Source organism: Lissotriton helveticus, chromosome 4_1, assembly GCF_964261635.1.
Source record: "Lissotriton helveticus chromosome 4_1, aLisHel1.1, whole genome shotgun sequence".
In the NCBI taxonomy this organism is placed as follows: domain Eukaryota; kingdom Metazoa; phylum Chordata; class Amphibia; order Caudata; family Salamandridae; genus Lissotriton; species Lissotriton helveticus.
The window spans coordinates 297,505,444-297,523,198 of NC_136063.1; the positions used below are offsets into that span (position 1 = coordinate 297,505,444).

At 44.0% G+C, this 17,755-nt stretch overlaps 1 protein-coding gene across 1 annotated transcript in view; it reads left to right on the top strand.

Moving 5' to 3' along the window:
• C4_1H8orf76 (chromosome 4_1 C8orf76 homolog) overlaps positions 1-17,504 on the top strand; it is a 179,496-nt gene extending 161,992 nt beyond the window's left edge. The window contains exons 5-6 of the mRNA XM_078686821.1: positions 9,282-9,414; positions 16,897-17,504. Of these exons, the coding sequence (XP_078542947.1) occupies positions 9,282-9,414; positions 16,897-17,073 (310 nt within the window). The 3' untranslated portion in view covers positions 17,074-17,504. The remainder of the gene's footprint in view (positions 1-9,281; positions 9,415-16,896) is intronic.
• The last annotated feature ends 251 nt before the right edge of the window (positions 17,505-17,755 follow it).

A 17,755-nucleotide genomic window follows, 5' to 3' on the forward strand; every position in this document is an offset into this window, starting at 1 on the left:
CTTGTTCACAAGGAATGCATCTTGACACCCCAGTATTATGCTCAATGACCCTCATACCTCTACCAACATAGACACAGAAAAAGTTGATCCAGCACCTCCAAAGGGTCCACTGGGAGACAAAGAAAAACAATAACCCTGCAGAGAGTATCCTTCAATGAACGCAGGAGTATATTGTTTGAATCAGTTAGAAGTATACAGGAAGCAGTTGAGGTGGGCAATTGTAGGTTGGGGCAAAGACGGGAGTTGACGGAGGTAGTACCCCAGTGTCTCTAGACACCTTTGGAAGCACACTGGATTATTGATGAGGGGTGCACGGTGGTTAGTCCAAGAAACGTTAGATCTGTTGACACGTCTACGGGTCATCGACAGGCTTCCTAGAGGATGGTCCGGCTTTGTTGCCTCCTGGGGATAGCAGGTAATTTATAGGTAGGTTGCGTGTTAAGACTACATAGGTGGTTCTAGCCTCCCTGTGGAGAGTGTAGATGGATTTGGGATGCAGGAACGGATCTCAAATATTACTTGCCCACAAGGCATGTATGTGGACATCAGTATTATGTTCAAGGACCCTCATGCCCCTACCAACACAGATTATTTAGAATACTGTGTTGGTGCTACCATGGACAGTGTTTGAACTGTGGTCTCTTCAAGATGGAGTTCTGCACTTGGATGTCCTTAAAATAAAGGCAATATTCTTAGCGTTGTAATTTTTCCTCTCTACTTTAGATTAGAAGCGTGTGCTGCTATGTTTTACATAAACTATCTGGGTGGACGGGTTTGCCACAGTTGGGAGTTGGTGGTTGAGACCTTGCAATGGCCTTTATCACAAAGTGTTACCCATTCACCTACTTGCGTGAATTCACAGTACACAGACAGACTGCATGTGTGGGCTTGTTTACTCCCTATACCACTGAGGAGCCTATTTCTAAATAACCTGCATATTGAATATTACTTAGGCATGTTGTAATGTAGCCTGTATGTAGGGTCCAATGGGGATTTCGTCCTTAGCAAACCAGATATGGACGAATTTACAATAATATTTAACAAAAAAGGAATACCTGGTTTATGTATTTCACCGCTATTTATTTTGTGCGGAGAAGGAACAACGACCATAAGGTTCATATTTTCAGTGCGTGCAATTTACATTTTTTTCATAACACTAAAAAGTCGGCCTTTCCAGTATATCTGCCACATAGGGCATCTATTAATTCCTATGCTCCAGAATTAGGGTATGGCAGATATACTGGAAAGGCCGACTTTTTAGGTTACAACGAGCCCCAGTGCCCTGATGATAATCCCGTGATTCTACGCAGGGATTAGAAACGCGTCTGCCTTTCCAGTATATTTGCCACATAGGGCATCTATTAATTCCTATGCTCCAGAATTTTTGGTGTACAATGGTTTATGCACCCGGCAGGGGTTAAGAAAAATTGCCCATGTGGTTTAAAGTAGCTCCGTGATAATTGCCTAATGTTGGGTCAATGGAGTTCTTTTGTTTATGAAAATGTCTTGCTGATGTAATTTTTGGAATAATTTTTGGAATATTGTATATTGTTTGTTTAAAATTGTCACATTGTATAAAATTGTTACATTGTATCATCAATTTATTTCACCTGACCAAAGCATTTTACTGGTGGATGTGAGTTGTATTGTGTATCTCAGACACGAAATTAATGTTTACTCTCAGTAAGTGTTATGAAAAAAATGTAAATTGCACACTGAACATATGAACCTTATGGTCGTTGTTTCTTCTCCGCACAAAATAAATAGCGGTGAAATACATAAACCAGGTATTCCTTTTTTAGGTCTCGGCTAAAGACGCGCGGAAGCGCGTCTCCGCAGAGATCTTTTGTTAGGGAGTGTGCTTCCCAGGAGACAGTTTGGGGCGCGCGCATCCCTGGAGCCGATTTGAAACGGGAACGCGCGCTGTGGCCAGGCGCTGTCTCCTGGGAAGCTCAAGCACCACACACGCATGCGCATACACACACACAAGCGCCCATGCACGCACATACATACATACATACATACAGAGACTCCCCCCCTGACACATACGCACACACACAAGTGCACCGAGGCCCCCCCCTCCCCCGCCGTCACCGTCGCCTCCGCCGTCGCACACACACACGCAGACATACAGGCATTCTCTCCCCCCCCCCGCCCCGCTCACCGGTCAAAGGCCCTCCGGACACGCAGACATACAGGCATTCTCTCCCCCCCCCCCGCCCCGCTCCGCTCCGCTCACCGGTCAAAGGCCCTCCGGACTTGTGCAGCCTCCGACCGCGGGGCTCTCCCTCGGTGCTCCTCCAGGCAGTCCGTGGGCGCGGGCTTCACAAAACGGAAGTCCCGCCCCACGATAGGTTTCGTTTTGTCAGTCCCGCCCCACGATAGGTTTCGCATGCAGCTCGTCTGTCTGCTGGGCCGGTGTCGGCTCGGTTTGTATCCTCGTACTAAACACATTTTTTATCATAAATGTTTTACTTACTGCAAAAGGGAAAGCTTGTTTGTTAATAGTGCACCCGTCAGCATTATGGAGCTAAACACATATTTTATCACATATTTTTACTTGCTGAAAAGGAGAATGTGTTTTGCAGTGTATTTATCAGACTCACGTCACGCCGCTTGCTGCGGGTCGGGGGCGCACCGGCTTTTGTTTTCCCAATCACGACCAAACTGGCAGTAATATTACTTTTTTTTTTAAATGGTAAAACAGTTGATTTTAAAAGTTTGTCGAGCGCAGCCATGGCCATTGCAGAGAGTGGAGTGCCGTGCTGGTTTAATGGACCGACAAGCAACACGCAATGCGGCTTTAAACATATATAATAACCACGGGCATATTGGTATCAGAGATTATATTTAGTTAGACTAAAGGGACAGGTGTATATGTAAGCAAATGTATTATTGTTTAAAAATAGAATTAACAAAGGCATCGTGCTCCAAAATGAAGAAACTTATGCAATTTTTTTTTAAAGCACCAGTGCAAACCTCCCGCACTCTGTTGACTTTATAACACCAGTAACCCGATCTTGTTCCAATTCCAAGAAACCTTTTGTGTTCCTGAAATATGGAAGGTGAAACCATGTGTAGAACATACATAGCCAATGGGAAATTTTAATGAACAGTAATTAATAATAAATCACAGCCGATCCTTAGCCTTTCAAATAATAAATAATCGACGAATACATTGATTTTCTTTCCACATAATCACATCTTTTGTAAAGAACACGTATTTCTCCACTTCTACTTGTTATGAAGTGCAGAGAATAGAGTGAGCGATGACTTATTCCACTTATGACAAATACCATCTTCTCCAATTCAACAGTTATGTGTTTTAACCACTCAGTCTACTTTTTTTTATCTGCAATGCCATGGATATCTGCAATCTTGATTGAAGAGATCGGCGACTTCTTAACTTTGGCAAAGGAGTTTTTGTAAACTAAATGGCAAACCCCCAGCTGTTCTCATCGCGCTGCGAAAAAACTGCTTATTATGAAAAAGTGAATCACACAGCCATCGACACACAAGAATCCCGTTTGCACTTCCTGGTGCACTAAATTCCACTCAAGACTCAAGTGAGTGCAGAGTAGTGAGTAGTGAGTGCAGAGTAGTGAGTAGTGAGTGCAGAGTAGTGAGTAGTGAGTGCAGAGTAGTGAGTGTAGAGTAGTGAGTGTAGAGTAGTGAGTGCAGAGTAGTGAGTGCAGAGTAGTGAGTGCAGAGTAGTGAGTGCAGAGTAGTGAGTGCAGAGTAGTGAGTGCAGAGTAGTGAGTGCAGAGTAGTGAGTGCAGAGTAGTGAGTGCAGAGTAGTGAGTGCAGAGTAGTGAGTGCAGAGTAGTGAGTGCAGAGTAGTGAGTAGTGAGTGCAGAGTAGTGAGTAGTGAGTGCAGAGTAGTGAGTGCAGAGTAGTGAGTGCAGAGTAGTGAGTGCAGAGTAGTGAGTGCAGAGTAGTGAGTGCAGAGTAGTGAGTGCAGAGTAGTGAGTGCACAGTAGTGAGTAGTGAGTGCAGAGTAGTGAGTGCAGAGTAGTGAGTAGTGAGTGCAGAGTAGTGAGTGCAGAGTAGTGAGTAGTGAGTGCAGAGTAGTGAGTAGTGAGTGCAGAGTAGTGAGTAGTGAGTGCAGAGTAGTGAGTAGTGAGTGCAGAGTAGTGAGTGCAGAGTAGTGAGTGCAGAGTAGTGAGTGCAGAGTAGTGAGTGCAGTGTAGTGAGTGCAGTGTAGTGAGTAGTGAGTGCAGAGTAGTGAGTAGTGAGTGCACAGTAGTGAGTGCACAGTAGTGAGTAGTGAGTGCACAGTAGTGAGTAGTGAGTGCACAGTAGTGAGTAGTGAGTGCACAGTAGTGAGTGCAGAGTAGTGAGTAGTGAGTGCACAGTAGTGAGTAGTGAGTGCAGAGTAGTGAGTAGTGAGTGCAGAGTAGTGAGTAGTGAGTGCAGAGTAGTGAGTAGTGAGTGCAGAGTAGTGAGTGCAGAGTAGTGAGTAGTGAGTGCAGAGTAGTGAGTGCAGAGTAGTGAGTGCAGAGTAGTGAGTGCAGAGTAGTGAGTGCAGAGTAGTGAGTGCAGAGTAGTGAGTGCAGAGTAGTGAGTGCAGAGTAGTGAGTGCAGAGTAGTGAGTGCAGAGTAGTGAGTAGTGAGTGCAGAGTAGTGAGTGCAGAGCAGTGAGTGCAGAGCAGTGAGTGCAGAGCAGTGAGTGCAGAGCAGTGAGTGCAGAGCAGTGAGTGCAGAGCAGTGAGTGCAGAGCAGTGAGTGCAGAGTAGTGAGTGCAGAGTGGTGTGTGCTGTTGAGTGCAGAGTGCTGTGTATTGGCAATGTAAATGACAATGCCATTTATTTATGATTTAAAGAAAAAAAAAGAAATGTCATGAGCAATGCCAATAGCTCTACCTTTAATGATGCCGAGACCATTGCATTGCAAATGCTTGTTGTTAAATAGTAATGTAGCCTGTAGGCATGTTGTAATGTAGCCTCTCTCAAAGAGACCCAGTCACTTCTGGGACTTGAGCTTGAGGAGGAAAATCACTAACATCAGACAGACCACAGAGAAAGGACGCAGATGAGGGCGAGAGATATGGAGATGCATCACGTAAAGACACAGACACTCAATCCAATACCTTATTGAACTTTTCAGACCTTTCAAACTCATTAACTTGTTAAAGTCTTTACAGTCTTTGAGGTGTACATGCCAAATCATTTCTTTCGTATAGTGTGTTGCACTTACATTCTTTTTAACAATTTTATAAATATCCACAGAATGTACATAGATGTCTCATAAGGTGCAAATGCTTATTCAAATATGCCATAATGATCAATTTGTGTGGAGACACTTATATTAGGAAATTATGTCTTAATATGCTTTAGTTTTTAGGTCACTCACCAAATGTATATATAGAGATACCACATCAAGTGCAAGTGCATAGATGTGAACAACCACTCTCAATTGGCCTGTGCTGCACGAAAAATGTTTAACAAAAAAAGTGTTGATGCATAGAGGAGTTTAGCTTAAGCCAACCGCATCATTTTAGCATCCTAATATGTACACATGCTGCCAGGGTTGGTATCTCATTGGCTGCCTGCAGTTTATTCCACATCCATTTATCCACATAAAGGCACAGCAATGTTATAAAGTGCAAATGCCAAATACAAATCTATGTCACTTGACTCCAAATCCCAATTAAATATAGTATATTTGGTCATACTAAATATAGCTATATAAAGTGCAAGTGCAAATGTGCATTCCTTATTCATATGGCTACGTGAGACCCCTCATGGTCCTATGGAACCCATTGTGCGTCTGTTGTTCCTAATACGGCCATACAGATAAATTGCAATTGCAGAATAGGGATTTCATCTCAATAAAATGACACTGTTGAAGGCTACTCCAAAAACAAGACAAGTTAGTCTTTACTGCACTCTTGACTTTGAATATGTGGGAAAACTATTAAAAAGGACAATCTTGGAAACACAGAGCTGAGCTGCTTGCTTCCTTCCCGTGCTGTCAGTGGAGGTATGGACATTGCGTGGTTGATGTGAAGCTTCAATTGCAAAATATATATATTCTTTGAAAAAAACAAAGTTTAAAGCAATGTTGTGGATGAATTTGCCAATTACATCATTAACCTTTTGATCTAAAAACAAAACACAGAAATTCACCAGTTACATTTTACAGCACTAACTAGAACTTGTTCCGCTGCCATGCACTGCTTGCGACTTCACGTATGATATCACTCATGACATGTTCTACAACTTCTATTATGACTCCACTGATGACATCTCGGGGGGAGGAGGGCACGCGGCCCCCATTCCTTGGCCGATTTTGGGCCCAGGGACCCCATCCCCCGGGGCCCTCACTTATATTGTCATTGGGGGTTGCCGGGGGACCACCATGGCCCCTGCCAGCTCCCCGTATACAGCAAGAGCCGGCATTACTCCTGCCCGCAAGAAGCAGCTACTAATGCTGATCCCTGTGGGCAGAAGCAATATATTCATCTATTTCCCTACCTGCTTTAGTGTGGGCAGGTAAATAGATCAGAAGTCCGCTCCCAGGAGGCGGGAGTGGATTTGGTGTTTAGTTCCGCTTGGCTGGAGTTTTGAAAATGCTCGAGTCAAGCGAGAGCAAACATAGGTTTCCTTGCCCATGCCGCTGCGGGAAGGGAAACCACTATGTCCTCGGGATCAGTGTGGCCTCTCCAGGACATAGTCTCTGAGCCAGCCTGGGGCCATTAATGGCTCAGGGAAGGACAACCATATTCCCCTCTCCGTGTAAGGAATCAGCCAGGGTGAGCTCCCTGGGGCCTTTAGATGCTCAAGGATGTGGCTGCGTGGCCCCTTCTCCCCATTTTAGAAAACTTAGGTCCTGGGAGGGGTGAACTTCCTTGGGCCTCCTATGGCTCAGGGAGGGCATGGCGTGCATCACCATCCCCATAAATAAAATGTTCGGCCCGGGTCGTGGGCTCCTCTGGGCCTTTGGAGTCGCGTGGAGGGGGGCTTGTGTCCACCCTCTCCATAAACATTGTTTTTGGCCCGGAGTGTGGGCTCCCTGGGGCATCTGCAGGCTGAAGGAGGGGGGCCATGCAGCCCTCTTCCCTTTTCGAACGCAGCCCTTGGAGCTTATAATAAATAAATGCAGCCTGGCTGCCATTTTTTCCCCCAATCCTGCGAGTATCTCATGGGTTTGCAGCATTTTGTGTCATTTTTTTGGGTCCCCCATAGGGCCTAGGAGAAAAGGGTATCCCGTATTCCTACCCTGCCTCCATATATCTTTATTATTATTTTTATAACTTCAGAGCAGGGGAGTAGGTCCTTAAATCCTGTAACGACTGGCAGCAGCATTTTTCTCATTTTGCTGGCAGCCAGTCAGAACGCTTGTTTTTGCAGAAGCAAGATGGACCATAGGGAAATAAAGCTCCTTGGGCCAATAAGATCACTTTATTTTTAAATGTGCGCTCCCGTGAGCCAAAATGTACAAATTTTTTTTTACCCTAGTTTTCTCAAAAACAGCTGAACAAATTTACACCAAATCACAATCTGTGGACCAAGATCTGGCTTCCTGATAAATTTGGTGTAATTCTGTTTAGCAGTTTTTGCTGTAGCCTGTCTTAAAGAAGTCTGTGGAAAAATGCATGGTGATTTTGTGTTTTTAGACCCACCCTTTTTTTTTTGGCCCCCGCTTGATGGATCTCTTTGAAACTTTCCAAGAAGAAGCTGAAGTGGATGAACTTTTATGAATTTTTGGGAGTTTTGTGAAGATTCCTCAAATGGGCCAAAGTTATTAGCAAACCAAAAAACACTCTTTCTATGTAAAAGCAGACCTAACTATAACTACCTAGTGGCAACCCCCACTAGGTAATAACATTATTTTATACTTAACATGTTTATAGGTCACTGGCTAGTTTTCATATAAGTTATTTGATTAGTTGCTTATTGGTCTCTGTTTATTTTATTTATCAATCACAATATGGAAATATAATCATTACAATTGTATTTATAAGTGCTTCACTATTGAAATATTGAGAACAATATTTAAATAATATATATTATAAAAATACACAAATTAATAAGCTTTACGTACAGCAACAACTGAAAGTCTGGATTTCTAACACTCCAAATGCACATACATGCACATATGGAACTTTATGCAATACAATTTTATATCTCTGTTATTTTCCTAATACATGTATACCTTTTCTATGTAGTTATGTATCCATATAGTTATTACTTCTACTGTAGAAAGAAAGAAAAAAAAGCCCTCCACCTCCCTCCAATGCACTACTCTGTCTCATCCTATACATCTCTCTAATTATCTTCTACCTCCACTCTGACTCATCTCAACCTCATTGTCCTACAAAGATCTCCCTAAGAGCCCTTCTTGACTGTAACCTCCTCTATCCCTCCTTGACTACCCCAACCTCATTCTACTAATGTGGTCTTCCATATAACCCTTTCTAGATGTATCCCTTCTCTATCTCTTTGTGACTCAACCCAAACCTCATTTTACTAGTATGATCTCCAAAATAACACTTCTAGACTCATTTCTCCGGTATCCCTCCTTTGACTCATCCACTACCTAATTCTACTACTATGACCTCCTTCGTTTCCTCTTTATCCTATTCAATCAAACTATCTCACATGTCCACCACACAAATTAACAACGTATATTTCCCTATACTAATCCACCTCTAATCCTTTGGGTTCCAGAGTATCATGCTACTCACCAAAAAGCGATTTAACGCTTCATCAGGGGTAGAAAGTGCTATATAAATACAATTACAATAACAAATATATTCCCGTGCCTGAAAAAACATTTGAGGGGCAAATCCGCTTTGTTTTGTTGGTTTGTAGATTTGACTTTCATAAACAATTGTGTGAATAGTTTTCACAGTCTTTGTGAGACACGTTTTTTTTCTCTTTTTTACCTGCAAGGATATGGTGGCCACATTTAGGTAGCGGTTTGTTTTCTTTTTTGCAGTATTAGTTTACAATAAAAAATGTACGCAAACAAACAGAAACATTGCACAAGTGTGCCAAGTTTCAGACATATAGGCTTCCCCAGGGCAATTGTAATGACCATTGTAAATTATATAGGTATGATTTGAAGTATGTTGCCATGTAAATCTAAGAAAGAAAAAAATTTAGTTGAATTTGCATACCAACTTATCCAAATAAAACATTTTTTTCCCCTGAATAAAAGAGGTTGCCTGTCCCACCGCCTCCTCTTCATGTAGTATATTTTTGAATGTTTAGAAGAAGCTTTAACAGCAGTGCTTTCTTGAATAAGTCAGTTTCTCACAGCTTTTTCTCTTTCAGGCTTCTCCTCCAGCTGGTGCAACCTCAACAGGCCTCTTTCATTCTGGAGAAAAACCTGAAGGAACAATCGGCCATTGAAGAGAAGTTAAAAGGCTTCGGGTTGAATGAAGCCTCTTTGATCCTGACTGCTGAGGTATGTGTGCAGCTGGCGTTTTCCAAATACACATTCATTGAACTCTACATCTCGTTTCGAAAGCGAGTGTGGCCGTGTTTTTTCACCCTCTCAGTTCCTAACACTTTGCCCAGCTCTGGCTTAGGGAAGGTGAAAAGCTTCTGATGAATTCGGTCTGAACTCAGGTGCGGCCCCTCTAGCTCTGTTTACACTTATCCTTCTCTCCCATAACCCCAGTATAGATTACTTCCCAGACTGTCACATTCTCTGTTCTCTTGGGTCTCACCTATGCTTATACCCTCCAAAGTTCTCTCATTAACCCCTCCAAGACGCTCACCCCCTCCCACCTTTTGGCACTGTTGAGTCTCTCTCTCTCAACTTCCCTTTTACTCCAGCTCCTTTGAACGTCAAATCTTCATCAGTCCTGAGTCTTATGACTCTGCTTGCAACATAAATAAGCCTGTGGCGGCTCCTCCGCTTGAGCGGAGGAGCATCACTCCACAGGCCAGAGCTAAAAAATGAAATTGTAATAAAGTGTATTTATTACCATTTTATTTTTCAGCAATTGCCCCGTCCTGAACTGAGTGACAGGACGTGGCGGGCCAGTGCTGCCATGCCTGTTGCAGCAGAAGGGAGCTGTGCGCTTTAAAATGCACATGTCTCCTTGGCTGGCCATCTTGCAACGGCCAGCCAGACATGCACATTTTAAAGTTCTCTAACATAGCTGCCAGGTTGGAGAAAGGGCAGGCCTCCAGTGCTCTGAGGAGCACCAAGAGAACCTTCTCTAGCCAAACCTGGCGCTGCTCTCATGTTGTGAGAGCATCGCCAGGATTGGTTAGTGCAGTTTCCTGGTCTCACTGGAAGAGAGACGACCGGTACAGGAGGACGTCGCGTCGTGCCTTAAGGAAAGTGTTTTATTTATTTTTTCGCCCGCCTCACCACCCTCGGTACATAGCAGCCACCACTGACGTAAGCCACTCCAGTGCCAGTTTAAAGCTTTGTATTCCACTGGCACTACCCTTTTTTTACGTGTCACTTTGCTAATTATGACAGCCTGTGCTCAATAACACATTCTGCTTGATATTTCGCAGCTTCCAATACAGTTTACCTCCCCACACTACTTTAAGCAACCTTGGCATCTCCAGCATTGCAGTCAACCAGGTTGCCTTCTACTTGCCTCATAGGTAGTTCTTTGTTTCCCATTGATAACGTATCTTTTCATCTGCTCCGCTATCTGTTGGTCTTCTCAGTGCTTAGTTCTGTTTCCATCCTCTACCATTTGTGAACTTTATCCCTGGTTGACATAATATCCGCTTTTCATTTCTCTTTGCTAATGCTCAATTCTGTCATTCTTTCCCATCTTTCCTTTTACCTCAGATTTTTCTTTCTGGCTGCGGAACAGCAAGGCAACATTAACCCCTTCCACGCGGGGCTAATTCCCCCGTGGTGCGGGGGGAAGGAGGGCCGCGCGCGGTACTCCTGACTAGCCCAGCTCCTCATGCTGCACAGCAGAACTGAACTCATGACTAGCTGAGCTCGTCATGACTCCGCCCACTCCTGTGGAACGCCCGCACAGGAGGAGAATTAACCCAGCGTGGGCGTTCAGCGGCAGTTATGACGAGCTCAGCACATCATGAGCACAGCTCCACTGTGCCTCATGACGAGCTGAGCTCGTCATAAGCGCCGAAGGGGTTAAATGGTTTTCTGGTCACTAATGCTAAACATGGTGATACCAGCTGCACCCCACATCATCATGCATCCTTTCTGTGGGCAATTAATTGCCATCCTGAATTCAAGTATACAATAAGCCTTTGCAATGCAATAGGTGTTGCATTAGTGAAAGCTTGAGCTATTTGCGTTGCAAATGAAGTTTGTTCTTTTTTTTAAAAATATCACAGCAATAGCACAAGTAATAAACAAAAATCCATGAAGAAAGGAAAGGGTGCGATACCACAGGCTGTTACAAAGTGTTTCTGTGACGTTGTAAAGGGACCTCTATTAGCCACATTAGGTACTGCAGCCTTAATGCAATTATAAACAGAACAAAATGCAGCTGAACATACGTTTCCATTTCCATGTTTCATATTTTAATTGGGGGCAGGTGGATGCGAAGCAAGTGGAAATGGAAGGCACAGACTTAAGTTTCCCATCTGTTACCACTAAATGGAAGTGGTGCCTGGTTTTGGAATCAGGAGATAAGGCCGACAGAATTTAGGAATTCATACTGGAGACAAAGATTGAGAAGCAACAAATTAGACAAGCAGGAAGCGTGGACACAGTAGTAGCAAAATATTCGACACTCTCCATGCATCATGGCACCTAATAAAATCCAGATATAAAAGCAAGTATCTCTCAAGCCACAGAAACAGCGGACCTTTTAAAACCTTCTAGATCACCAGTAGAAGTGATGCTGTACTTTGTGGTTTTAAGACATGTTACAAGAGGTATGTTCGAAGGGATAAAAGCAATTATAATTATTACCAAGTTTTGCTCTGATGGATGGCAATGGCAATTTCTAGTGAAACACGTGCTACTCTTTTGCACTTTTTCCAGTTACTCATCACACATTTACGTAAACCTCCAGGATGGAATTTTTCTTTAAATATTAAAGAGCTGTGTTTAGGCTTTAAGAGTGTCACGTTCTACAAAACAGTACAAATAAATGCCAATGCAAGAACAGACACAGATTAAATTCATAAATATTTGCCTTGTTAAGACATTATGTGCCTGCCTCCAGGAAGCTGTATTGCATTTTCTGAGTGGAACATTGCCAACACTTTATTTTGCAGTGTAAGCAACAAAATGGTAACTAGAACACAAATAATGGCCGGTGAATAACTAAAGGATGAGTAATCGCTTAGGCAACGGTAACTGGTGTTCCGATGAAGAATAAAGAACAAGCATTGTTGTGAGGGTGCAGTACCACAGGCTGTCATTAGGTGTCCCTTGAGACCTCTTTTGGCTACATATGGTACTGCACCCTGCAACATGGCTAGAGAAAGGAGATGGCGCAGCAGTGAGAGCTGCTGACTGGTGAACTGGGGATCAGTGTTCAAGTGTGGTGTCGGCTCAATATCCTGTGATAATGGGCTGATTGTTTAATTTCCCCAGAGACCATGGCTTGGTGCGCTACATAAATAAAAGCAACAAATGCAATATAACTTAAGAATAAGATTTTAATGCAGCGATCTCAGAGGCGTGCAGGGGGTGGAGGTGGGGGTAGGGGTAGATGGCAAAGAGATATTAAATAAGGGCACTGCACTGCAAAGTATGCCTAAAGTAATGAAAACAAAAAAAAAAGCAAAACAGAGGTGGCCTTGAGGGGTGGTGGGGACCTGCGAGCAGTGTTGTGGGAGGGGGAGGTACAGGGAGATTAAGGGACATGAAGGGACCGAAGCAGTGTTGTGGGAGGGGCGAGGGCAAGGCATAAAAGGATGGCAAGCAAATTATCGACCAGTTTCATTGCACAAGTAAACAGAGCAGTTAACGAGCAAAGAGGCAGGCTTACTAAAAAAAGAGTTCTCTCTAAGTATATATAACCTGAACAGTAAGAACACATGTAAGAGGGGCAGTCCTCATGGGAAGATACACACATTTCAAAAGGAGGGCCTACTAAGTGTATTCACCAATGAAAAGCCAGTATTTCCAAAGGACAGCAAAAGGAACCAATGAAAAAGAGGGGCATTTTTTCAAGCCCATATCCCAGATACTGCATATATAGCGCAAGAGCTGCCTAGGCGGGATCAAAAAAGTACGTGAGTAGGATGCTTGAATTAAACTCAGCCACTGTTAATTGCTAGGGCTGCATCCACATGGTTTTTTTTGCCCAGCATGCCACCTCTGTTTGGACCTTGCCATATACAAAATCGTCTTGACCCAGCTCCATTAGGAACAGTTCATCCCAAACTGCCGAGCCAAGTACTCCCTGACACTGAACACATGCAACCGAAGACTGGTTTCACTCTAGCTGGGACTATTCAGTCGGGTGCAGTTTGATTTCAGTAGCAAAGTGAGCATGGGACCCATTTTTATGCATACCCATAACACTTGTGGCATCGTACTGAAATAAACAAAAAAAAAAGCACTGGGTGGGTATCTTTAAGTAATCTCAACCACTGGTTATTGCTCTGTATGCATCCCAGTTCAGAGTTTTTTGCACCATGCCACCTCTGATTAGACCTAACAATATGCATATCAGCCTCGATCCTGCTGTAGGAAAGCCCTGCCTGAACTGCCAGGTTAGGTCCTGTTAAATAACAGGAAAGGTCTATCCAGTCCAGATAAATGGGGTCCCTTGTCTCCATCATGTCTGGGACATGTAGGCAGATTTTGCATATGTATGTGGTTCACGGATCAACTGGTGATTGACTGGGTTTATTTGATTCTGTGTGCATACTACCAAAAATAGCAGTAATTTTATTTGAGCTGGGTATGTCAATCTCAAATATACCAGAAGGTACATGTTCCTTTTCTGTACCTCCTATTGGAAATCTGTGTGCCTGTTGGGTGAATTAGGTCTCCAGCCCGTTTCCTTTGTCTAGGGAAGGTTCCTCTTTGTCTAGAGTAGATTTCCCTGGTTCTGGATTGCTTGTGTTCCGGTTCAGGGAGGACGCTGCTTGGCAGTTTGGGCTGGACTGTTCCAATTGGAGAAGGATCAAGACTGATTTGAATATAGCTGGGTCTAAACTGAGGTGAAATGGTGTGCAAAATAATGATGGATTGGGATGCAGCCCAGAATAATTACCAGTGACTGAGATTAATTCAAGAATTCAATCCATATCTTTTTGTATACTTTTTTGGGTGATATTTGATCATCTCACATGGCAATGGGGCCAGATTCCCAGCTGAGTCTAAGCCTGACATACATAACACATGTGAACAACCGATGAACAGTCACAGCTGGTCTGACTTTGGACACTGGGCTCAGACATCCACACAGTGTGAACAGCAAAAAAGATAGGATGGCTGCAGAACTGGAGGCTTCCAGAAATGTTCGAATGCGACACCTCATGTGGTTGGCTTTGCGTTCCCTCTTCCACCACCAGAGAAGTTGAAGTACTGGACCCTACAGCCAATACTGGGTTTGTTACTCATTGTCAGGACACTGAGTAAGCCTGTGCTCTCCAATGCCGCAGCAGAGAAGACATCGGGCAACTGAGGGACCTCCGTGTAGTTGTCCTTCTACCTCTAGAAAGGGCCAGAGTCCAGGCAGCCTGCAGACTCTCCTTGATACCATGATCTGTGGAAAGAGGGCCTACCTGCACGAAGCTTCACTACATATGCTTGAATGTGCCAATATGATTCATGGCAAAGTATGCACAAGGACCCGTTGACTGGAAGGCCTTTTGGGAACATCTTGCTGGACGAGTGCTTAGAAGTTGTAAGGTCATCGCAGCCCAGCTGTCTGGAAGGAGCTGCGACCCAAAGAAGAGCATCACGATTGTTGAGGAGCTTTTACAAAGCCTGTCTGCTACCCAAGGGTAGGTCGGCACTGATGTTGGCTCATCTTGTACCTGTATGGTTGAAATCGTTGAAGTCTAACTCTAAATCATCAGGTCCTTTTTGGTCCTGGTTGAATTAGTGACTCCTATATGTGCCCCTGTTCCAGTGGGTCCCCCCACTCCTGGACAAAACTCATCTGTGACCTGTAGTCCCCACAGACCCCCATATTGGATGTCAGGGGCACTACCTTGCGTGAGGGGAGTTTATCTCTCATTGAGTCTGTGCTAATGTGGGTGCCCGTTTGATGTCCTTTACAGTGTTTTTTTGTGTACCTGCAAAATAAAAAAAAATATAAAAAAAGATATTCAGACCCCAGAAAGAAACATGGATTTGATTAGCCGTGGCTGGGTAGTCTATCTAGTCATATCCAAACCTAGAACTATCATCTGGGCACTTATCTGTTGGCTGAACCTCAAAATCTTTCGACTTGTGGCTGTGCACTTTACCTGCCTGTGGTGACCGAACAGTGGTGTCTTTATGACATTACCAATAGAACTCCGTAGAGCAGCAGAGAATTTGCTGGGTGTGTTCTAGTTGTTTGGACGAAGGGCTTTAGGTAACCAGATTTGGGGGGATGCCACATTTTAATCTGACCCATACACTTTTTTCGGGGTAACAGCTGACATTACAATTTTTGTCCCTTGGTGGTACCCACATTTGGCCCAAGAGAAGAGTGTGGTCTAGAGTCCTTTCATTTGTACCCCTTGCCCACTTTTTCAAATTGTTTTGAGGTAGGTTAGCTCTCTGAAACCCAAGGACCCGAACCAACCAAATGTTCCTTGAGCAGTCCAGAAACAAGATCTATGGGATAACATTGATCATGTGACCAACATTATCAGAAACGTTGTGTTTGCGCTGATAAATTAGGGACTTGAAAGCCCCAGAAGGTGTCATCTTCCGTGTTTTACTATCGTGTTTTCAACTGGACTACTCACTTTTTGATTAAATTGTCCTTTTCTTTTTCTAAAGTAAAACACTGACCACACATTGCAAATATTGAGTTATAATCACTGTGTCATTCTACGTCTCATTTTCCAACCTCCTCCGCCTCTTGGAATAAGCCCTGAGCGTGTGTCCTTGCTACTCTGCAGAGCCAAGTTCCCAAAAGGATTAACTTGTGTATCCCATTGGTGCCCCTGGGACACTGGTGGTAAACAACATTACGCACACGGAGTCCTACCCTGTAGCCACTTACCTGCAACCACTGACTGCCCCAGGACCCAGCAAAATGCCCCTCACAGAGCAGCAACTACATGTGCCCCGGGTGTACTCCAGTGATGCTTTACTTCAAGTCGGATATTGGCTCCTCTGACTACTGCATTTTCATACTGGGCAGTGGGTTTGATTTGGAAATATTGAATGGCAAGGCACATCTCTTATGAGCACTAAAGGGTCATTTTGATCATACACGGACATAGTCTGCGCAGAACTGCGCGTGCATGCAGCCTGTCACATTTCTTGGAGCAGTGGATTATTTTCCTTGCAGATCGTGTTTGTGAAATATACTCCAATAAATCCTTGCTCCAGCAGCAGAAGTGTGCCAGTCTGTAAGGAACCCATATGTAGGAATCTGAACTTTATTGAACTACGAATTAAAGTTCTGAATGGAAAACCTCCACAGAAGAGTGTCCTCAAAACAAATCCACTGAACAGGTACAAATAAAACCTAAATGACTCTGTGCCCGCAATCTCACCCTGAGCTGTCACTATGATGAATGGGCTGTCACCAGCAGAAACCTGCTGTGGGAAAGGGCTGTGCTCGCTGTATTTGATTGCTCGTCAAGTTTAAGTTACAGAGGTGACTACAAAGGAATCCATTGTGCCCTCGTGCTAAGACTAGATGGCCATTCTGATCCGTATGTACAAAAGTTGTCATGTTTTTGTGTTTACATGTGTGGTTGCCATGGAAAGCATTCTTTTCAACCCTTGCTCCATCCTGTTTGCCCCGCAGGCGACGAACGTGAAAAATAGTTGTCATTTGTTTTTTCTTCTGCATTCCAGATTATGGGAGAAGATCTTGCGCAAGAAAAGCTGAAAGAAGAGAGTCAGGCCGAGGGGAAAGTGGGTGTTACCGCCGCACTCGCATCTTTTGTTGCGACCTCCGAGTCCGAATTCGAAGGCAGATGGTTCCAGAAGGCGAAGAACATTCGGGAAGACGTTGCACCTTGTTTGAAATGAGACTTACAACTGTGACCGGTGCGGTGCCTCAGGTGTTTCAGGCTGGAACAGCATCTTTGTTTTTGTTTGTTCAGCCACAGGTAGGGTCCTGTGACGTCAAGGAGCACCTGCATCTTGTAAAAGAGTCGGTAGTGCGGCCTCCGTGACCTTTTCCATTGAGAGGTCGTGAGCAGACATTGCGTTCTGCACTCCACCCCTTCCCGCCTTACATTTGGCGCAAAGAGCACGTAGTGTGGCCAACACGACACCCCACTCCCTGATACGCTGTAATGGCGGCACAAGGTAGTCTGTCCCCATGTCATTTATTGGAAGGAGTATGTTGTGTGGCCCACCTGCTTTCGCTCCTTTTTTAGAGGCATAGTAAAGCGTTGTGTCTGCGTGTCCATTTTACTACGTTTATATTCACGATAATAAAGTATGTTTCAACCACACGTGTCTCGCTCTCCCATGTACTGTCATTCCGATGTTTAAACAATTTTGTGACTTTTTGAGCATATCAAGATAACAACCTAAAGAAAGTTGTCAAGGAACTAGAGGAGTCCTCATTTCTCTCTGGTTTGCGCGGTTTTGCTTATTGACAAATTGAATTTCAGCTGGTAAATTGTTGACAATAATGGTTAGAAACTAGAGTGTAAATACTTTCATGTCGAGCTCCAACAAAACGCTTGCAAATTGTCATTAA